Source organism: Penicillium coprophilum (genome assembly GCF_028826855.1).
Source record: "Penicillium coprophilum strain IBT 35676 chromosome Unknown utg000004l_segment0_segment0, whole genome shotgun sequence".
NCBI lineage: Eukaryota > Fungi > Ascomycota > Eurotiomycetes > Eurotiales > Aspergillaceae > Penicillium > Penicillium coprophilum.
Window position 1 is genome coordinate 1,769,205 of NW_026622723.1, and position 21,768 is coordinate 1,790,972.

Genomic DNA, 21,768 nt, shown 5'->3' on the forward strand with positions numbered 1-21,768 from the left:
AATTGGCAATCCAAGCACCGGGTGCCGCGTCTTCCAAGCTCACTTGATGTTATCGACGACCGTCTGCCAACACTTCATACAGGCCCCGCAAACACTGTGGTAATTGAAGAGTGGCGGCTAGGTGTTTTATGAGCGCGAATTTGTCGAGGGGCTTTTGGAAGAGTGGAAAGCCAAGTTAGTGGGGGAGCTGATTGCCTCGTCGCGGACTTGAGGGCTTCCTGTGAATGATCTGCAAGCGCGTGTGCCCAAAATGGACCCGCTTTGACTCTGTCGCATACTAATCAAGCCTAGTATGGAGGGCACTCAATGTAAGGAGTAGCCTCCAGATGAACGGGCACGGTTATGAGCTCTGTTAGTTCTCGAAAATTTTTATCATTCCTAGAGTGCGTATGAGCTAGACAACATAGCAACATGACTGGAAAACTCACCTGGATTGTGACGGGCTGTTCCTCTGGCATGGGAGAATGTCTGGTCCGGGCAATCCTTACGGCGGTACGATACTGAGTTCTATTTGCATGTCAATCAAATTTTACTAATCAATCACAACCAGGGCGATCAAGTGATTGCAACGGCTCGACCGGGAAGCACGAATGCTGTTGATCGCATAGCTCCACTCAAGGAGGCAGGAGCCGCTGTGATGGAGGTAGATGTCACAGCGTCAGCAGAAGTGCTCAATGCTAAAGCCAAAGAAGCATGGGCAATATATGGGAAAATTGACGTCCTTGTGAACAATGCTGCCTACATTGATGCGGGTGTATTCGAGGAGATCGAGTGAGCCATCAACAGAACGTGTAGAATGGATGTGACAAGACCTGACATCAGCTCCAGTGAAGCATTCCTGACCCAGGCCCTCCGCAACAATGCCATTGGTCCTCTCAATCTTACACGCGCCTTCCTTCCATACATGAGGGAGAGGCGGTCTGGAACTATTCTTTTCATGTCATCCGTGGGTGCGTACTATGGTGCACCCGGCGCCAGCGCCTACGCAGGCTCGAAGGGTTTACTTGAAGGGCTAGTGCCTAACCTCAGCCTGGAAATCGAACCATTTGGTCTCCGAACGTGCATGATCACGCCTGGTTACTTTCGTACTAGTGCTATGACACCAGGGAATATTCTGTACCGAGCACCGAACCCATTACCGGAATATGTGGAGATGAATTCGCAGATCAAGGCAGGTTGTAATGCCGCGGACGGGAACCAGCCCGGGGATCCTCTCAAAGCGGCTACTTTGATAGTGGACGCTGTCAGAGGTCAGGGCCCATGTGCAGGCAAGGAACTTCCCTCTTGGCTTCCATTAGGAGCCGATGCAATAAAGGCGATCAGAGATAATTGCCAGGCAAAGCTAAAAGTCTGTGACGAATGGGAGGACTTTGCATCTGCTACCAATTTTTGAATATTCCGGTATCGCGAAAAGTGCTATTGCAGCTCAAACAAAGTATCAAAGGAATAGCAGAGGCAAGAAGTGATTGATCGACCGACAAAAAATATCAAAAATGCAAAAGCGATTCTTGGAAGGGGGGCAAGGCCGAAGTGCTGAATGATTGGAATTGAAGTGACAGATAAAACACTTTTTGATAGAGCCGAGGGCAAATTGAGGTGAACTCAAGAAGGCCCCATGTGCTGTTTGCGCATCGTTCATTATTTGATGATTCCTGGGATCGCGTCTATCACTCCACCTGCACCCGAATAATCAAAAGCTCAAGCGACACCTCTTGACGGTTTACTTTGACATCTTTCATCTAGAATATGCTTTAATGATTATTCAATTATCGGCAACCCTGACAGCATACCCCCATACTAGTATATAGTTGAAGCAAGCTACATCGGGCAAATGCATTCATCATCATTATCTTCATCACATATTGCCCCATACATGTCGACAGCCACCCCCAACCCCAGAGTCTCAACTAAGCTCATGGATAACCCCCCCCATTCACCTTTGACTTGGCGTCCATGGACCCAATCTCATGTATAGCATTCGGCTCTGATGACATCTCCGAAGCCTGCCACGCTAAAGCACCATTTTGTAGTATAAACTGCGCCTGCGGGGCCATATATGCGGGCGATGACAATGCGTGTTCGCTATCAATCACTGAGGTCTTATCACGGCCGCAGCAACCCACGATTCTCTTGCGAAAGATGATGAGCACCACGATTGCGACGGCTGCAAAAGATACGACTATTATTCCAGTTATTGCGCCGCCTGATAGATGGTAGGTTTTGTCTGTTGGAGTGTCTGGGCTGGAGCGAGGAGTGTGATGGATGTGTGTTACGACTAACGATTAACAGTACCGTTAGTGGTTGTTATGGACAAGACACGGGGATGACTCAGCTATTCGCGGGAAGATTGGTTCTGCTGTGGAGTTACATACTAGATGAGCGGGCTATAGCGGTCATAGCCATCATGATGCCTGTGAGCAATACTGTTGTTATTCGTTATCCGGGCTATTAAGACTTGGCTTGAAAACTTCAGACTTAATATCCCCAGACAGCAGCATCTCGGATCGGAGCTACACAGTATTAGGGGCTAGGGGTCGAATATTTCAAACCAGGGTCTCTATAGGAGTGGAGCCATAGGAATCTTTGAAAGGCGTGCTGATGGCTGAATAGTCTAGTTTCAGGCCGCCCCCAGAGGGTTTCGGTGTGTGGCGTTACATTTATCCCCTGTATGGAGTAGATCATCCATTCTTGTAGTAACAACACATTCATCTTTCTGATATCTCTCATCTCAGGCGTATTCTGTATTCGTTATCAATGTCTAAAGGCAGAGCATTCTAAAATAAACAAGCCTCTATATATATAGTATATCTATGCATTCCTATTTTCTGAATGGAGTACATAATTTTGATCGAATTATCTCCGATCCGACGATTGAAGGTTGCTTATGCGGTCAGATAAGATATAAAAATCCCCCTCCTAACATCTTACTATTATTTTCAATTCTATTAAGCACGAAGTTGAGCATGTTGATTCTTGGGCTGTACCCTTGAAATGAGCTCAAATAGCATCAACCCCCTCAAAATGGGGGTGAACCCTGATAGCTAGTATACGCAGTAAGTACTCGATATTTCGTACTGCTTCGTAGACCCACCTTATTCTTGAAGCTGAAACCAATCGACAACAGACCTACAACATTGTATTATTCCTGAGGCGAGACAGAATTTCATCGTCCTTCTGGTTACCAGGTGCTTGGCCTTCATGCTGTAGCCAAACTTCCTTCTAATGTCGAATCCCCACCTATAACACACCCAAATTGTATATAGTCCACGTCCACTTTTTTCAATTTTCACATATCAAATCAACTAATTTTGACCCTCTTTCCTTCCTAGGGTAATCCACTGGCTAACTGCCATCTGCTCCTCCCCGCCCCTGCTACTATTTTAGATATTACTTTACCGCGCTCTGCTAATAGAATATTGTCCATCATGATGGGTAATTCAAGGAAACTGACGCGTTGTGATCGCGATCTAGTATCCAGCCCGCGGCTCGGCAGTGGATTATGTCAGGACAAGCGTGTTTTTTGGTCCACTCAGCGATCGACACAGTAAGCTTGTTTTGCACAGCCCCGTTTCAATACCTCAGGGCTTTTGTCAGGCGGCTGCCCTTTGGTATCAAGGGTGTGAAACGCCCTTATGAACCCTCTCGCCATCACATCAGACCAAGGATCGAATGGCACCTGTTTAGACTTACCAATAATCAGTTTTCATCATGGTCATCCTGTCAAGGACGTGTCAGAGTTGCGCAAGCTCGAAAGTTCGCTGCATTCGTAATGCGGAAAATCCACATGTGTGTAATCGGTAGGGCCTTCCGGTGTCGACACATTGTGGGATAAACATAGGGCTGATCGATCTATAGATGCCTTCGCCTCGGTCAGGCGTGTCTCTATCGCCAAACCGGACGCCGGTTCCATGGATTTCAAAAAGACCAGTATGCATATTCCCTGAAAGAGTTATAAGTGGGCATATGTTTTAATGTCTTGTAGGAAGATCGAGGCTCTTGAGGCGAGGATCAAAGAGCTATTAACTGACCGCGCCGTGTCGGCGGATACTTCCCGAGTACCGTCGGAGCGGGAGGCCAGTTCGCGAAGTGCCTCCATCGCCGACGACGAGAATGACAGGAAAGACGTTGTCGACCGGGAATATCTCAGCGTGGAGACGGCGCAGACTTATTTGGAGGCCTTTAGGACCGTGATGACTCCTCATTTCCCTTTCGTGATCATCCCACCGGATGTATCCGTCAACCACCTACGCCAGGACAGGCCGTTCCTGTTCCTCGCGATTATTGCCACTGCATCTTTCGAAAATATGCCGCTGCAGCGATCTCTCGGGGCCGAAGTCAAGAAAGCTGTTTCTTCTCGCATGATCTTGAATGGAGAGGTCTCTTTTGACCTACTTCAAGGGCTATTGGTGTTCTTGGCATGGTAAATGCGCATTCCCACTAACCCGAGTATTATAGTATATCAATTTACCTGACAGTATGATAGGTCGCATTACCACACAAAGCCACATCGCTACACGCAGTATCTCCAACTGGCGATAAGTCTCATTATCGAGCTACGGCTGGACCGAGCACCACATACCAAAACGTGGAAAACGGGGCTCAAATTTCGAGCCGATGAGCCTGGAAATCAGGATACTTCTGAGCGGGCATCCTGGAGCAATGATGAAAAGAGAGCTGTCATAGGATGTTACTACCTATCGTCATCGTGAGTTAATATGGTCTTGGCCTATACGCTATAGGATACTGAAGGAATGTTAGGGTCGCGACCTTCCTTCAAAAACCCTCTACCTTCCCCTATTTTCCATATATCGAAGACTGCTGCCAGTCTCTCCACGATGCAGGCGAGTATTCTTACGATCGATACATAATGCACATTGTGCAGCTACAGCATGTCGCCGAGAAAATAGATCGTCTGCCCTCTGATCATGGGGATGAACTGTTGAGACCCGGGTCTGGTATAGAGCTCTATGTGGCAGGCATAAAAGACGACCTATCAACCTTTCATAAGCGATTGACTTTCAATATCTATGACTGTCGTGGGTGATTCGCATTCCATCAAATTACTATTCAGGATATCCGACTGATTGACCTTCCAGCATTTCTTGCGTTTCACTTCCACTCTACAGGTCTTTGTCTCTACCAAATAGCTCTCAGCATGACAGATCAGCAACTTCCCTCTACATTAATAGCTCCACCTTCCCAAACCTGGCGTGAGGAATTGTCACACGCAGCTGTCAATGCAGCAGCATCAATTATCAGTCTTTACATCTCGCTTTCACCCGCGTTAGAGTTAGGCTTCACCAACACGCAATGGATACAACTGGGATTCGCCATGCTCGTTGAGTACCGCTATACGGTCGCAGCTTCAAGCCCAGAGAGAACACAGGCGTATCTTCGGACCCTGGAGTTGCTTCGGCAACGGGTGGAAGGCTTGTCAACGCCCAGCGTCGATCACAATGGGGATCGGGATGTCTTTATCGAGTTCCGAAAGCGGGTTACTCAGATACAGGACCGGCTTGATGGGGGTAAGAAAGATGACACACCTAGCGGCAATCTCCACTTTGAGAGTTCAGTCGACAGTACTCAGGTTATAAACCCGGAATTTGCGCTTGAGGATGTCGGCTCTGTAGAGTGGGCCGACCTGCCCCAGGATATGCTTGGGTTTATGGAGGGCTGGCAGTCACTGGACGATCTTCTCCTCAATAACTCTGTAGAACAATTTTTCAATACCTGGACCTAATTTGAAAGTGGTATCTGTGAGAAAAGTCGCTGATGGTATGTAATAGTATGTAGATCTACTGAACATCCCAATGAGTCGATAGGTCCATATAGTTTTTCGGTTAAATTCCACTAAAAGCCTATTAGTGCCCAGATGTCCATAACTACCTAAGCAAAAAAGTTGAATAAATATATCGCGTGTGATGGGTATTTCCAATAATAACAGAGGTGGCAGTGCTGACGGTATTTTATCTTCATGTCCGATCCGGCGTGCCAGGTGAGTCTCTCCTGCCGAACCAACGCCACAAGCTAACGCATCTCCCATCACCAACCGCTGACTGAAGCCCATCGCTAATACACCAAATTGGAATGATTCCGTCAGATAACCATTGGTCATCCACAGCGCGGGCTTTCGCGCCAATGAATCGCCAGTGATTAATGTGCACGCCATCTTTAGTAACAAAGGAACTAAAGAGAGCCTGTATAGCTCGTATTTAGGCCTGATTCCGGACTGAGCAGTCGGCTATGCCATCCTGTCTGCCGACACGGACTGTTACGACTCACGAGACCACGTCTGACATGATCAATATTTAGAATGTCAGCATGGACTCAATCTGTCTCTCCCAGCTTTAGAGGAAACTTCAATTTATACCCGAACAATGACCTTTTTGGCGTCCTTTGGACTGCTTTGTAGTCCCTTTTCTTTCTTAATATCTTGTGCAAGGCTTTGTCTATCGGGTTTAGACATTCATCGAGATAAAGACAAAGGGCTCAAAGATCATTGTATCTTGCTCTAATATACCTTTCTCCTCGCAATCGTGCTGTTCTTATCTATACCAAGGCTTCTATCTTCTTCGGTGTGACTATACACTACTCTCAATCAATCTTTTTTAGCGTGGGGAAATTTGAACTCATTGCTGAGGACCACATGCGTTTTGAAAGTTAGATGATAACTTATTGCCATCAAACCCTATACTAGTTTGAAGTACAGCAGATACCAACGTCCTGGGTAGTTACAATGGCGGCTATTTCGATATCCAGCACACTCAGTATACTGTCTATACTCGGTCTTCGGTTTCTATGTATCTCACAAGGCCTGGATTTTTTTTCTCTCTGTCCGTCCTATGTTGTTTCGGGTAGTCATCTCACGATCTTTTCGCTGGTCATTCATATCCTTTTCACGGTATTTACTTGGTGATTATAGATAGTGCCTCTTGCGATCCATCAATTAAATAATCAAGATAGGGCGCCATCGGAGAGTAAACAGCACATGCCCCTTCCAAAAGCCTAGCTCTTTCCTCATACTTGGAGCAATCTTCAGTTTGTATCCTCTTTCTTCTGGTTTCATGAGTCACAAAATAATAACACCTGGGCACTGACCAGAACTCCAGCTTCTTGACACGCTCAGGTAATTCATCTCACTTTTTTGTATCGAATTCATTGAACTAATTTTGAAACAATTGATCAATGCTGCAAAATGGAAACCACCATCAATATATTCAATGCATTTCTTCAGTCCCAAATTTGCTATTTTGATCGATGAGTTATCGTGCTTACCCTGGCTCCGTGGAAAATGTTGACTTCCAAGGTTGTCCAGCTCCAATGAAATCCTAGCTCCTCCGCGCCTAGCATATTTAGTATACATATCATATTAGCTATATATGATCTATCCTCCATTTATTAGAGAATTGCCACGAATGAGATCTGAACAACTTAGAAATACAATATACGGATAACGACATCTGAGGGAATACGGTATCTGAGGGAATACGGTATCTGAGGGAATACGGTAGATAAAGATCTACCAGGAAAGACTTAAAGGACGGTGCAAACCAGCCACAGAAATGATGAGTTATCTTTTCACAGGCACCTTGATATTTTGGTTGCTCGAGGCAGAATATGCAAGAAGCTAGAATCGATAAACAAGAGCAAAAAGAAAACAGCCCTGGTTGAAAAAAGAAGAACAACAAATCTCATCCTAACCACGCTGTTTCTTCGCCTTTAGATGATTTAGATACATGGCAGAAAAACAAAATAGAACGAAATAATGTGCAGAGACCCACGTAGAATGCAAAAGAAACGAAAAGAGCTAAGAAACGATCATTTGCAGATGATCACTTCGGAATATTCGTTGAGAATTGCTCTGAGATCAATCGCACGATGGGAAGTTGGAGAGTCATCATCGGAACTGACGAACAATGCCTTAAAGTCCGGACGGATGCCCTTTGCTACGTTTTCTTGGAAAATGATTTCTCTGTCTTCCAAATTCTCAGGTTGAGGATTATGACCAGTCCGAGGATCAAGGCCACCCGCGAGAACATCCTTTCCTTCTGGGTGAGTAGTGCTGTTGGTATCTGTGTCGGTCTCACTTGGAAGAATGACAGCCACATCACCGTCAAGAACAACCAACCTGCCCTCGGTAGAGCCCCCTGCGCTGAGCATCACAGAGTACTCCTCACTGGAATCTTCTTTTTGGTTCCCGGTAATTTCATGCGGCTGGTTTGCTTGAATACATGGTAGCCCACCCTCATGGGAGTCGCACACGGGCGAATCTGGCAACTGTGCTTGGGATGGGACTGGGACAACACCTTCGTCAACAGGCCGGGGGGGGACTATAGATACCGACGGGAGGATCCAGACCTGCTGAGGTCACATCAGCCGCAGTAGCAACGGTCTGGTGGAGAGACCTATGGTCACTATCCACCCGGGCCAAGCCCTCCAAACCCAGCTCATTGATTTCTACAGCAGCGGGGCACTCTGGCAAACGCTGCTCTCCCTTCGGTCCGAGATTGGCTGTATTTACGGGCTTCATATCCGCTACCATGCTTAGCGGCAGTTTGACAATTTCCACGTCATTTTCAAAGTCCAAGAGCACGCCCGTTGGCGGCGATGGTCTGGTCACGGCAGCTCGAGCTTCAGGGGTCTTGAGGCCGGCATTAGGGCAGGTTAAATTCCTCACTATGCCCCTAGGCTTACTTGCTGTTGCCTGAGCCGGTGCTTTTTGTCCGCGGTTAGCGCGGCTTTCGGGGACTTCAGTCTTGCTCCTGATAGTTGGACGAGGTCTGCGGTTGTCATTGTAGGGCACGCGGTGATTTCCACGCCTGCGGCTATCAAATGGAGGCTGTGGATAAACTAATGTTATTATTCAAAAAATAATCATTTGTTATAGAGCATCCTGTACTCACAATGCGGGGAAACTCCTCATCTTGAAGTCCAGGACAGGGAGAATTAGCAAAACATTTGTTCTCGAAGAAAAGTGCGAGGTTGCCTTCTATTTGGCACAACTCAACAGCCAGCATGATCTCGTCATTTTGTACGAACTGTTTGTCGGGCAAGTGAGCACAAAGATTGAAGTAAATCTGAGGAAAATAGTCATGACTTACCCAGCTATGGCAGTCGCGAATGAGGGACTGGGCCTTGCGCATCTTGTTCAAAGTGCGTGCGGCCATTCTCAAAGTAAGTGATGACGTTATGCTGAAGTAAAAGTGCAATGAAAGTATGGGGATATGTAGATATTGGGTGTTGAGTACTTAGTGCCGCGAAACTGCAGCGAAAAGTTCAAGCTGGTGGTGACAAGGTGTGGAATGAAATAAAGAATGAGGAATTTCAAATATTCCCTGCAGTCGTTGAAGCGTACTGTTGACAACTGGGCACATGCAATGTAAGGCAATGGTTGATGAGAGAGTCGAAGGAAGATCTAAAGAATGCCTGTTTTATACCTCAGCCCTATTGAGCCATTGCCATTGTAGGCTTGAGTTGAGGTCTGAGATTACAGACTCTTACTATATGCTTGTTCATCGCCTTATCTAGGTCTTTCTTTTGATAAACACTACCGTGTATACGTTGAGGTTTTAAAGCTACGATCTTAAAGAGGTTCATGGATTTCAACATTATAAAAGTTGCTCCAAACTAGGTAGTATACAAGTCATATTACATGTGTTACGTTTAATGCTCAAATACTGAATTCCTGGCCTCCTATTGATAGTTTTAACTGCGTCTCTGAAATGTGAACTCCGTATCTATCTATTTTACTTCTGATACTCCTCACTTCTCGGCCATCTATTATGCACAGCGCGTCTCTTCGCCTGGGTGCTCAGCAATCAAAAGATATACCCTCAACATCAAGTTCTACCTGTACTCGAGCATTCTGCCGTACTGAAATATAGTAGTGGCCCATTAGATCCAGCAAATTCTGGGGGTAATAGCCACGGCTCGATTTCTAGTCCATGAGAGCCACCAATTGGTAAATCACAAATTTACAATAACATGGGTCTGGACATGCTGCATCATTTGATACGCCAGTAGCAGCTTCTCCCTCCATCCGAGTATCTCGGGGTCAGCCTGCTGTTGGCTGGTTTGACCCCGGTGCTTGGCAACCTGCCCCATTTTCATTCACCAACCTGAAGATATCAATCACAGTCCACATTCATCGAGACCTCAGCCTAGTCCCACAACCAGAGGATGAAACTTGACATAACCCATCGAAACAACTGGGGACGTGGAAGGCCTCGTCAAGTACATCAACAGACATCCGTGCTTGCAACCCGCTTATAGCGAAGTAAAGGCTGGAGTTATGTTCCTCTGCCTATGGAGTAGATGGCGACCAGAAATCAAGACAGGTATTAGCCTTGGATACATGCTTGGTAGAGAGATGCAATGTATATTGATTGACTCTTCCTGGTTATTTTCTGACAATTTTACTGTTCAATGGCAGGTGATACAACACACCGCACCCATGATCTTCAATCTATACGGAGTACCTAATGAGTATATAGGGGCACTAAGCCAGAAATGGCAATCTTAGATATTAGCTCATGGAATTTGACGCACAAGGTCAACATGGAGAAAACGTGTCTTCGCATGTTTTAAACCAAACCAGATCTGCTCTTGCATCAGATAATGGCATCATCCAATGCAGTCTGATCAGAACTTGTTTGACGAAAACAAACCAATAATCAAATCCCCTTGCATTTCCTCGTGACACATTCCTGGCCGCCAAAGCGTCCATAGCTAACTTCAAGGGATTGGATCTACTTGATAGATTGTACTCCATATATAGATTTTGTCACGGTTTATTCTAGAAGAAATACCTTCTGAAAACAATCGGTGGCAAGGGGGTGCAAAGAGCCCTGGAGGACCACAGGGATATTCTTATCGGTTATCGGTTCCCCCCTTTTTTCCCGCACTCAGCCACGCATAACCGAGAACGAAAATCAGAAAGGACCACGATCTCTCTCCCTTTTACGCCCGTGCCCGACATTAGCGATCTGCGTTCCTGTGCAGTGCTTGGTCCACTGGTGCTTGGCAACTGACGACCGAAGCATATAAGGTTAGCTGTTCTTGGATCGCCATTTAAATACGGATAGATTCATAGGTCCAAGTCTTGGGGGCGAAAGTGAGCTTCCTAGTGCGGAATACGGGTTCTTGGTGCCGAGTGCGCCGAGAGAGGATATTGTGTAGCGAGGTCTTGGAAGCTTGCAGCCTAATGTGAGGCTTCGCATAAATAAGATTATCGAATTTTGGGGCTGATACCTACTCTTTGTCTTAATGGCCACATTATTTTTGGCCGTGGACTAGATGGAATTCGCTAAACCTAATTGGTTCGGCTTAAGACGCCCAGCGGACATCGGAAGTCCGAGTCACTCCCTACTATAGGGGTATCAAAAAGTGTACCTGTACGGAGTACAAAATTGCAATATGTCAACATTGTATGCTCTGCGTGGAGGAGTGGATATTCAATTGTAACGGAATTGTACTTTACTGTATACATTTCTAAACTGCAGATCACCTGTTAAATGCGCCGATCAAGGGAAAGAGAAAGCGGAAAGTACCAAAGCTCACGCTAGTATTGTATCCATACATCCATTTTCGACAAACACCTGGGGATGTCTCAAGTAACGGTCACGCATGGGTATTTGAGAATCATTGGTTAGATAGGTTAATTTGAGTCAACATTAAGATTGGTTTTCAAATTACCTTGAGACTCTTTGTCATACCACCTTTGTGAGAAGCCTTGGACTTATTAGACATATCAACCCCCTAACCTTGGTAGATTGCTGACCGAAAGTGTCCGATACCATCTAATACCATTTAATACCAAACTCAAGACTGAAATGCCCCAAACTTCTCCAGAGGAAGGAAAACAGAAAATAGATAAAATAAAAATAAAAAGGAAGAGCCAACCAATCAGATGCCTCCCTAGGTGCGAACCGACCCTTTTTACTTCCGACCCGTGGACCCTCCCTTCTAGGGTCAACGGAGTCCATCCTAATTTGGTTAGTGCCTGTCAATTTATGTTTTTATGTTTTTACGTTTTCATGTTTTTATGGTTTTCATGGTTTCATATTTTTCCAGTATGAGATGAATATCAGTATTAATAACTATTCGTCCCCCCTCTTCTCCGATCGACCTTCTTCTCTAATTTTTATCCTCGCAGTGGAATATTTTTTTTTCACTTGCTGCCTGTCGTTTTGATACACATTTCACCTAACCCCTTTTTTTTGGTTCCCCACACTTTCCCTCGTTTACCTGTGGCTTGAATTCAAATTCTTCCTGTCATTTCCGCTGTACATACCAACTGTACATAATGGTTCGCTTTGTGACACCTTTCGTCCTGGCCTCGCTGTCAGTCAGCGCCTTGGCCGCACAATCCTGTAGCACCAGCAAGCAGTGCAAGGATGAGAAATACCCCTGCTGCTCTCGTGAGTGAGACCGTTCTTCAGATCGGAATCGGTAGCTAATGGCTCATTCAATACAGAATATGGTGAGTGCGGTACTGGCGCCTTCTGTCTCGGCGGCTGCGACCCTCTCGCCTCCTTCTCCCTCGATTCCTGCGCCCCTATGCCCGTCTGTCAGAGCAAGACTTACAACTGGGACAACCTCGACAATTCCGTCACCCAGGACAAGTATCTCGGTAACTCCAGCGCTGCCGACTGGACCTACAGCGGAAAAGAGGTCAAGGTCGAGGATGGCAACCTGATCATGACCATGCCCGCCAAGAGTGTCGGTACTCTCTTCGCCAACAACCACTACATCTGGTACGGCAAGGTTTCCGGCAAATTCAAGAGCTCCCGCGGCAAGGGTGTCGTGACTGCTTTCATTCTTCTTTCCGATGTCAAGGATGAAATCGACTACGAGTGGGTTGGTGCTGATTTGACCGCCGTGCAAACCAACTACTACTGGCAGGGTGTCCTGGACTGTAAGTCAAGAATCAAAAGAATCCAGTCCGAATCATGAATACTGACTTGAGAAACTAGGGCACAACAGCGGCAATGTCAGTGTCAAAGGCGAGGACACCTTCAACGACTGGCACACCTACGAGATCGACTGGACTCCCGAGAAGGTTGACTGGATCGTCGACGGCACCGTGGCGCGCACCCTGAAGAAGGCCGATACCTACAACGAGACCTCCAAGCAGTACGAGTTCCCTCAGACACCCGCCCGTCTTCAGATGTCGCTCTGGCCCGCCGGCCAGCCCAGCAACGCCCAGGGTACCATCGACTGGGCTGGTGGTGTCATTGACTGGAACAGCGAGGATATCAAGAATGTCGGATACGACTACGCCACCGTTGGTGAGGTTACCGTGAAGTGCTATGATCCTCCTTCCGGTGCCTCCAAGAAGGGCTCCAAGGCCTATGTCTACACCAACTCCGCTGCCATGGAGGGCGACGTCGCCATCACCAACAACTCCACTGTTCTTGCCTCCCTTGGCGCCACTGGTCTCGACATGGATCTCGGTGCTGATAAATCAGGCTCCTCCACCTCCAAGGGCTCATCCTCCACTTCCGTGACCAACAGCATCCCCACCAGCAAGGGTGGCTCCGGTGGCATGACCAACAATGATTCTGATGAATCCAGCTCCAGCTCCGGCTCCAGCTCCGGCACTTCCACCACTAACGGCGAGGAGACTAGCACTTCATCGGGCTTCACCCAAGGAACCACCACCCAGGACAGCGGTGCGGCCGGCCAGAATGAGCGTGTCCTTCGTGGATCGCTCTTTGGAGTCCTGGTGGCTCTTGTTGTCCTCGTGACGCTATAAATATTTTGCTGATTTGACCTATATATCACTGTTGTATCATGTTTATTTTCTTCACTCTTGCCGTACTTATTGCATAACATCTAGTACTTTTTTTGGCTCACCATATACTATGCGACTTCGCTTCATGTCTGTCTTGACTGACCTTGCACAAATCACCTAATGAATACCTTTGATCCCAAGGTTCTCATATCTTTTCTCCCTTCCATTAGGTTGTGATGTTCAATGGTTGACTGCATTCGCATCTGCACCTTTCCTCCATGTTTTGTTTGGTATACCTATCCGGCGTTTTTTGGCCAATTCATGCGATGTACCGCCATTCTGATAATGATATGCGATTCCCCGCACATGACTAGAAAATAGCTGTGAGGTCTCGTAATCTTTTGTTCATATATGGGTAATCTCTTCCCAAATTTCATAGTCCCATTCCTTGAATCCGCCTACAGTACGGAGTACATGGATAACCATTTGCTGTAGATGCCTTCCATCTTTAACAAAGGTCACTTTATACAGGCAAAACAAGCAGCTTCAAACCACCCATCCTTCAACTTGACTTTCCTTAGGACGACGCCCACAAGCCACCTCCAAGCTCTCTCCATAAGTTGCATCAAAGCTTGTCTCCTCCCCAACGCAAATCAAGTAAGTCATACGAGCATATCGTTCCACCTGCATTGCCCTCTCAGGCGCAGTCTCAAGCAAAGACCTGCGAAGGATAAGTAACGCAACAACAAGCCCATCCATAAAGAGCCCCATTTCTTGACAACAAGCGGCACCTCCCCATCACCTCCAAACCCAGACCCGTCAAGCACAAATCCAACCGATGCGAGAGCCCGATTCACAGCCTTCGCGGCTTCGTCCGGCCGCTTATGTCTCTCATAAACCCCAGCGATCAAAGTAAGCGGCTCCCACAACCCAAGTTGCGGCACCTGCTCCAGCGGGTGCGCATATGTCTTGGCCAGACACTCAATGAGCGTCTCAGCCCGTGCTAGGCTAACCTTACTCAAGCTGTTTTCTAGTGCCGTGGCAATCTACGCGCGCTGTCTGGCCCACGTCCTGAGAATGTGGGACTCAGTTGCCCTGACGTCGACGCAAATGGAACAGCAGCACTCGAAGCCCCAGTGGCGGAAATCTATGGGCTGGTAATCAGGGGCGGGAAGCAGATACCAGATCTTTAGCTCGGTGTTTACGGGGATATCTGTGGCGGCGCGGATGATCATCATATCGCCGATGAAGGCGCGGTGTACGTTGCTCATACATGAGTGATTGATTGTTGAGGCATAAGGCCAGATGCCGCAGTTGTGCAGCGTTCTGGGGGTTCTGCTTGCGTCGCACGCGTCATGGATATGATCTGCTCTTGAAGAGGTTGGGCTGCCGAAACTGTTGAGGGAGATAATATGGGCGATTTGAAATCTGCAGGAGGGGGGATATGTTAGCTCTGTGTGTTTCAAGGTAGGGTGATTTGTTTATCATTTACGTGTCTACCGCTGGCTTGCCATCAACTGGGCCTGTTGAGACATGCTTGAATTTGCTGCTGTGGAGACCGGTTATCACTGGTGCTAATGATGGATTCCTGTACAGTTTTTCAGTGATTGTCGATGCGAGCGCAGCTTGGCCTCCTCTGGTGACCGTCCGAGTTTCGGTGTTGATATGGAGGGTGCTGCTCCACTTTGGCTTGCCAGGGTGCTCAGTTGCATATGTAAAGGCTTTTTCGTAGAGAATTAAGCCACCGGCCTTGACTGCCTCCGTTGTGAATAGGCCTCGTCCTTGGGACTTGGTTTACCGGACTGCCACTGGACCAATCCATGTCGCATGGTCCAAGAGTGGTGGCCAGGTCTTCGATGCTTTCTCTTGCATCTTCTCGAAGTTGTATCTGCCCTTCTTCTGCTCTGCAAGGCGTGCAATGGCTTCACAAAAATCTTCTTTGGCACTGACGTCTTCTGGGTGCTTCTTGCAGAGTTTCATGAATACATCACAGCTTTCTCAGACCATTTTCGGATTTTGGGCCTGCTGGAATGGCGTCAAGATCCCGTAGAGATGCATCCCACTCATCGACCCGGAAAAATGCCAGGCCCCGGTAGTACAGAAGGTAATGCGTCTCTTCCTCTGTTGGCGAACACTCCAATCCTTTGGAGTATCTGTCATTCTGGTCAGCATTCTTTGCTATCAAAAGATCTATTAGGACTTTACCATTCAGTGTCAGCATAGAACTTGCTCTGGTTGAGATACTCGTTACCCATGCTTGGCCAATCTCCGGCCATCCACTGGGAGGTTTCATCTTCTGGGAGCCGCTCTCGCCAAGATGACGGGATCATCTTATCAGACTTTGAGATGAACATGATATCAGAAATGTGATCAACTTTGACTCCGTACTCAGATTCGAATGTCAGAGTCAAGTAGGGCTGCTTCACAAGAAAAATCTGTCCTTTATCGACAGGGCCTCAGCAGCTTCAAGGGCCTGGCTATGCTTTTTCAAGAGCTTCTCGCCCTCTCGGTCCTGGACAAACCTGTCCATCTTTGAGTTTTTTGCTTCCTTCAAGGGAATTCAGCCTACTGATGGAGCAAACAGCTAATTGAGCTTGATGTCTATCGAGATAACGAGGATATATTCGATCAAAATGAGTGATGAAGCAAGATGGTTAGCTGAAGTGAAAATTATCTGCATGTAAATGAACAGCAAACCACTTCGACACGTGAATAAAAAATGGAGGTAGACATTAGACATTCTTACTATAGATTAGCAATTGCGACCTTGGATTTTTCCAGCCAGGATGATACAACCTAGCCCGTGCACGCGGTGTTTGAGAAATCTCAGAATTTTGCCTAGGTAAGGCTATGGGGTGGAATCAGAGCATGTCTGCCTATACCCAAGAGGCTATCTATACTAAAGAGATGCCTTTAGTGACGCAGCATATTCACAAAGTCCGTGGTTCTTCCCTGATGGAACATGTCATATAGCCATTTCAGGTATGATGAGATGGCTACGGGACTACAAGTGGTAGCAATTAGCTGAGCAAGACAGGTAGTACATCTGATCTCCATAATAGCTGCATATAGTACTTAACATATTTTGATGTTCACGGAGAAGAACATTGACATTTATCACAGCTTGTAGGATCTAGTCTTTGGCTTTATCTATCCCATCTGTTTGTTTCTCTTTATCTCACCATGCTGGCTTCCAATCCTTCCATTTACCCCCTTGACGTCTTGTATAACATGTGGTCTATATCAAGCAGTTGGCATTCGTCTTATCTTACTCTCAATAAAATGCGTTGCCTCGTAACCCAGACCTTGTACATGACCTGTGGCCAGTCTGAAGGTCCCTTTCACAGTTAGTTCTATAAACAAAAGATACAAAGAGTAAATAGGGTAACAACATCGAAATGCTTGGTCTCACCCACTTTTGCTCGTTGTCATAGCCTAGCTTTATTCACAGTGCTCTATCAATGGCATCACTTTATCACTGCACAACGCCCCATTCGTACATGGATTTCCAATCTCTCACTCAACCCTACACGTTTGCCATTTGAGAAAGGAACAGTCATCTTAACTAGTCTCACGCTACAATACTCAGCTCTGATTCTACAACACAATCAACTGATCACCCTTTCAAGCCTCACAGAGAGGCGACCCAACCAATAGTGAGCACAAACAGACATTCTACCTTGAGCGTGCCAACACTGAATACAGCTTGCTCAAGACAGACTGATACAAAAAGCAATTAGTCTCGTGCGATATCTGCCAAGCTGGTTCACCATGTGTCTGTTTGTTGAAACCCACTACTCCAATTGCAAGCATACATGCTTCGAGCTTCACCTCTTTTGCCACGAAATCCTTCGCCAACTGAACCGTATCAACGATCCGGAGCAGCGTAGAGACTTTGCTTTGCCGTTCGACCCAAATTGTCCCACCTGCCAGCCATACAGAATCACTATGAAGCCAACCACCCTTCGTCCGGATACGAATTGTCAGAGTGTGATTTTGGAGAGTAATATTGTGCACCAAATGATGGATATGGTCGAGAGCTGTCCTGGTTGTAATACCAAGGAATTGTGATTTGGATTTGTACTTTTTTGGGGGGATGTGGGTTAGAGATGAAAAATTGCTTGGTGATGAAGTGGCATGTATGTCTATTGAAGAATTATTAAGGAACACTGAAGTTTGAGAGAATAGCACCCAAAATCCTAATGCTTATTTCTAGTAAGACCAGTATCGAAATCAATGAAAGCTCTGAATTGCATGTAGGTATGTATGATGATGAACCCCCGAAATATCCACAGTGCGACCTAATACAGAAATACAATATGAAAAATGTCGAGTGACGACTATCGTTTAGTGCGCAGCACCACATCCACAATCATCGGCTGATCGCTTCCTAAAGTCTCCATGGTAAGTGTCTAATCCATCAGTATGGAAGTTCAATCCCAGGCGGTCGCCCATCCAGTCGTATGATTGCAAGGCTCCAGACTTGGTGTCTTGTAGCAACTTCGTGACATTTTCGACATTGAGATCGAGATAGTCAGCGAGGAAGTTTCCGACATCGGTGTTCTCGTTGTTTCCAACTAATGGCCAAGCATCCTTGCTAGACGACACGTAGATGTTGACGTCAACAGCTATAGAGAAGTTAGCGTACTATCACAGGTCATTGCTTGAGACTATCTTACCAGAATGTCCATGAGTACTCCAGCCGACCTGGGCGCGGCGGCTGATCATATCCGCGAACACATATGCCGGAGTGACTTGTGGATCCGGGTGGAGCAAGGCATCTACTTCTTTGTCTGTAGCATCATCGATGCCAAGCCCATCCTTGAGAAGGTGTTCCCGGACCCAGGACTGCTTAGTCGAATCCTTGGCGTCCTTGCCCGGGCCAGAATGATATTCTTTAAGTCGAGCAGCAAGGTATTCGCCAGAGTGGCTTGCCTTGTCCAGGACGTTCGGAAGCCATAAATACTCGGGATAGCTCTTGTGCAGCTGTCGTGCTGCGGCAAGACCACCGGTCTCGTGGTCGGATGTGCTCACAATTACGCCAGGGGTGGGATCATTCTCTAGGAACTCGAGTGCGGCAGCAAATGCCTTGTCGTATGCCAATACCTCATGAACTTGGGCGGCAGGATCATTGCCATGGCCGGCATGGTCGATGCGAGAGCCCTCGATCAGGACGAAGAACCCTTGTTCACTGTCCTCGGTGGCTTTGCTCAAGGCCTTCAGGGCAGTGCGAGTCATCTCCTCTAAAGAGGGATAGGTCTCATTCTGAGTACGTCGATCAATCTCATACGGGATATCTCCGTGAGCAAAAAGGCCTAGCAGCGGTAAAGTGGCGTTATCGCCGCCCTTGAGGCTATCGAAGCCTGCACGGTCATCGATATAACCGAATCCATTCTGAGAAGCAACCTTGATCAAATCGTGATCATCGCCACGACAGCTGCCAGACTTTGAGTTGGGCAAAAAATGGCATCGTCCACCGCCGAGCATAAGATCTACGACCCGGCCGAGAGGGTGTTCTCCAACTTCTTGGGCGGCAATCAGATCTTCGTAGTTCCGCAGATTAGCATGCGCGGCAAAGCATGCTGGAGTCGCATCCGTCAGGCGAGTAGTCACAACCAGTCCTGTCTTATAGCCCGCCAACGCAGCCGCCTCGAGCACGGTCCCACAGGGCGAGTGGTCGGGGAGCACTGAGATGGCAGAATTGTAACTCTTGCGACCGCATGAAAAGGCGGTTGCTCCAGCGGCAGAGTCTGTTACCAAGCTAGAGCTTGAGCGTGTTCGCGAAGTTCCAATGTAGTGCTTATCCAAGACCAGAATGTCGTCGAACGGCAGATCATGCGTGTATTGCCGGAAGCTTCGAGTCAGCGAGAGACTAGTAGGACCCATGCCGTCAGAAACCATGAAAATCATGTTCCGCTTGCCCGTCGGCTTGCCTCCAGGGCCCCAGGTCGTGTTTGACCCACGATGGGGTTGAGGCTCCGCTGACTTGTGTGGGTAGAGCACGGCCAGAACAATTACCAAAATTGTTGCAATCAGAGCCCAGGAAAACACTCCAATTTCCCGCCAGGAAGGCCAGGCTTGCCGTTTGTTTTCGGTGGCCGTTCGCTCGCCGGTCAAGAGAGCGTATTCCTCCCCGTCATTTCGGATCGACGAACCATCGTCAGAGGACACGCGAGGAGCAAGAAGGGACTCTTCCCGCGCCATAGCTGTAGCTGTAAAGACAGAATCGGTAAAAGTAATCAAATCGGGTTGGCCTCCGTATAATATACTGCGGAAAGGGTGGGGACAGATCTACAAGGTCGAGAACTTCGATTGCGACCTAACCAGGTTGTTTTGATCCTGAGTGACCCTGAGCCGTGGGGGCGGAGTTTAGGAGATAAGGATAAGATAACAGGGCTCACATGATACGTCCCGAGGTCACGTTCCTGCATCACAGCCCTAGAAGTCGGGTACTGTAACATGCAATTATGCAATGTTCAAGAACTACATGTACTCTTTTGTACAACCGGAGCCGGGAAGTTCGGGAGAAGAATTATTTCATTTTGAATCGGCCTAAGCTAAATACTCAAATTATCCATATAATATATATCATTCTCAAGACAACCTATAGCATCTAGAGAGGTCTAGCTTTCCACCCAATAGGAATCATAGCAGCGGCGATCTCAGCTACTCCGCGCTCTGTAGCAAGGAGATTGAACTGCGCGGCTGCATTTCGAGTATCGAGGATATCAACTCGAATGCCTAACGAGTTGATGTGACGCTTAGTTTCAGGTGAGAGCGGGAACATCGAGCCACCAAGACCAAGAATGAGCATATCTGTGGCAGAGCTGTTAGGACATTGAAGAGCAATGTGGTGATCAAGCTCAGATATGTTGAATCCGAAGGAAGCACATATCCGGGGTCAAAAAAGAAGAGGAAACTTACCAGGCTTTGGCCAGACAAGATTCAACAAGCCCCAAACCGACTCATCAAGCTCAAATTGGCCTTTAGAATTGAGCATAGCATCCTTAGCGACACGGTCGCTCTCTGCGCCCTCGACAGCCTTCCACGGCCGCCACGCAAATGCCTCACCGCCAACGAGCAGCAGCCCATCGCCGTTGGTAAGCTTGACACCATTGTTCAGATGAAACCCAGAATCTAGGCATGCATCAATGGCTGTCGTTGGAGCAGGGATGTTGCCCAGCACGTTCAATGCATCAAAGTTTGTCTGGGTGTCTTCTTTTGACTTTGGTCCGCGGTCGCGGCTGACGGGTTTATGCGCGTGTGAGCGAGGTATCATGCGGGCTGGTTGAATGGGTGAGCTATAGTTTCGGTGTGTTGAGGGTAGTTTGTTGCCGGGATTTGAGGCGAGGCATGGTACTGCAGTTGCTGATGTGATCTGGCAGAATCGAGTCAAGTTCGAAGTGCGACGGGTGTTGAATAGGGAGGTGCGTAGAACGCACAAGAGTTGCGGCGATGGTGAATGCATTATTGGAATGTGGTCGGCAAAGCAGCTGGTTCAGGTTGGTTCTGTGTTGTATACTGTCCTGGTGATGTAGTGGTTCGGAAGGTCAACGATGAGTGTCACGTGAAATGAAGCCCTCGGGCCTTGGCAAAGAGAGATAGCGGCCCTAGTACCTAGATATCGAGCCGCATGAGTTATAAAGATGACGCAGTTACGCGTGGCAAGAGTTTGTATGTTTAAAAAGAAAACGGTTAGATATTCTATGAAAACCCAAGAATGGGTGTATAGCATGGGCTTGAGTTGGGACCCCCGTCTATCACAAGCAAGTAGTCATGATCCGCTTGAATTGAGTTCTTCTTATATTAATATTGATCCTAGCAATTTAATCTATTTTGATTGTGCAGGAGTCCCAGCCCTGACCCTCTGCGCCTGGATTCATATAAAACAAGGACAAGGGAGATGATAACATCGTACGTCGTAGACCCAAAACGCCAACCAAAAAAAGAGAAAGAAAAAAGGACACGAACGATACCTGCAAGAACGAGCGAACCGAAAATTGAGAAATCATCAAGAAAAAAGAGAAGCTCTC

At 47.4% G+C, this 21,768-nt stretch overlaps 8 protein-coding genes across 8 annotated transcripts; 3 read left to right on the forward strand and 5 right to left on the reverse strand.

Moving 5' to 3' along the window:
- Nucleotides 1-411: 411 nt before the first annotated feature.
- Nucleotides 412-1,393, forward strand: N7500_005086 (SDR family oxidoreductase; the record flags this gene model as incomplete). Its single annotated transcript, XM_056676231.1, has 3 exons — nt 412-492; nt 551-771; nt 829-1,393. The coding sequence occupies 3 exons, from the start codon at nt 412-414 to the stop codon at nt 1,391-1,393; spliced, it is 867 nt and encodes a 288-aa protein (XP_056531231.1).
- A 520-nt stretch (nt 1,394-1,913) lies between these two features.
- Nucleotides 1,914-2,403, reverse strand: N7500_005087 (uncharacterized protein; the record flags this gene model as incomplete). The annotated part of the gene is made up of 2 exons (XM_056676232.1): nt 1,914-2,203; nt 2,373-2,403. 2 exons carry the CDS (start codon nt 2,401-2,403, stop codon nt 1,914-1,916), a joined length of 321 nt encoding a protein of 106 aa, XP_056531232.1.
- A 1,366-nt stretch (nt 2,404-3,769) lies between these two features.
- Nucleotides 3,770-5,740, forward strand: N7500_005088 (fungal specific transcription factor domain-containing protein; the record flags this gene model as incomplete). The annotated part of the gene is made up of 6 exons (XM_056676233.1): nt 3,770-3,786; nt 3,856-3,927; nt 3,983-4,420; nt 4,484-4,705; nt 4,759-5,036; nt 5,097-5,740. 6 exons carry the CDS (start codon nt 3,770-3,772, stop codon nt 5,738-5,740), a joined length of 1,671 nt encoding a protein of 556 aa, XP_056531233.1.
- A 2,078-nt stretch (nt 5,741-7,818) lies between these two features.
- On the reverse strand, nt 7,819-9,167 carry N7500_005089 (uncharacterized protein; the record flags this gene model as incomplete). The annotated part of the gene is made up of 4 exons (XM_056676234.1): nt 7,819-8,361; nt 8,423-8,839; nt 8,904-9,038; nt 9,102-9,167. The coding sequence occupies 4 exons, from the start codon at nt 9,165-9,167 to the stop codon at nt 7,819-7,821; spliced, it is 1,161 nt and encodes a 386-aa protein (XP_056531234.1).
- Nucleotides 9,168-12,304: 3,137 nt separating this feature from the next.
- On the forward strand, nt 12,305-13,756 carry utr2 (putative cell wall glucanase (Utr2); the record flags this gene model as incomplete). The annotated part of the gene is made up of 3 exons (XM_056676235.1): nt 12,305-12,419; nt 12,476-12,916; nt 12,975-13,756. The coding sequence occupies 3 exons, from the start codon at nt 12,305-12,307 to the stop codon at nt 13,754-13,756; spliced, it is 1,338 nt and encodes a 445-aa protein (XP_056531235.1).
- A 525-nt stretch (nt 13,757-14,281) lies between these two features.
- Nucleotides 14,282-16,089, reverse strand: N7500_005091 (SET domain-containing protein; the record flags this gene model as incomplete). Its single annotated transcript, XM_056676236.1, has 7 exons — nt 14,282-14,456; nt 14,483-14,781; nt 14,836-15,163; nt 15,228-15,489; nt 15,550-15,690; nt 15,740-15,888; nt 15,962-16,089. The coding sequence occupies 7 exons, from the start codon at nt 16,087-16,089 to the stop codon at nt 14,282-14,284; spliced, it is 1,482 nt and encodes a 493-aa protein (XP_056531236.1).
- Nucleotides 16,090-18,082: 1,993 nt separating this feature from the next.
- N7500_005092 (alkaline phosphatase) lies at nt 18,083-19,939 on the reverse strand (the record flags this gene model as incomplete). The annotated part of the gene is made up of 2 exons (XM_056676237.1): nt 18,083-18,363; nt 18,415-19,939. The coding sequence occupies 2 exons, from the start codon at nt 19,937-19,939 to the stop codon at nt 18,083-18,085; spliced, it is 1,806 nt and encodes a 601-aa protein (XP_056531237.1).
- Nucleotides 19,940-20,348: 409 nt separating this feature from the next.
- On the reverse strand, nt 20,349-21,203 carry N7500_005093 (Mth938-like domain-containing protein; the record flags this gene model as incomplete). Its single annotated transcript, XM_056676238.1, has 2 exons — nt 20,349-20,551; nt 20,660-21,203. 2 exons carry the CDS (start codon nt 21,201-21,203, stop codon nt 20,349-20,351), a joined length of 747 nt encoding a protein of 248 aa, XP_056531238.1.
- Nucleotides 21,204-21,768: the final 565 nt, after the last annotated feature.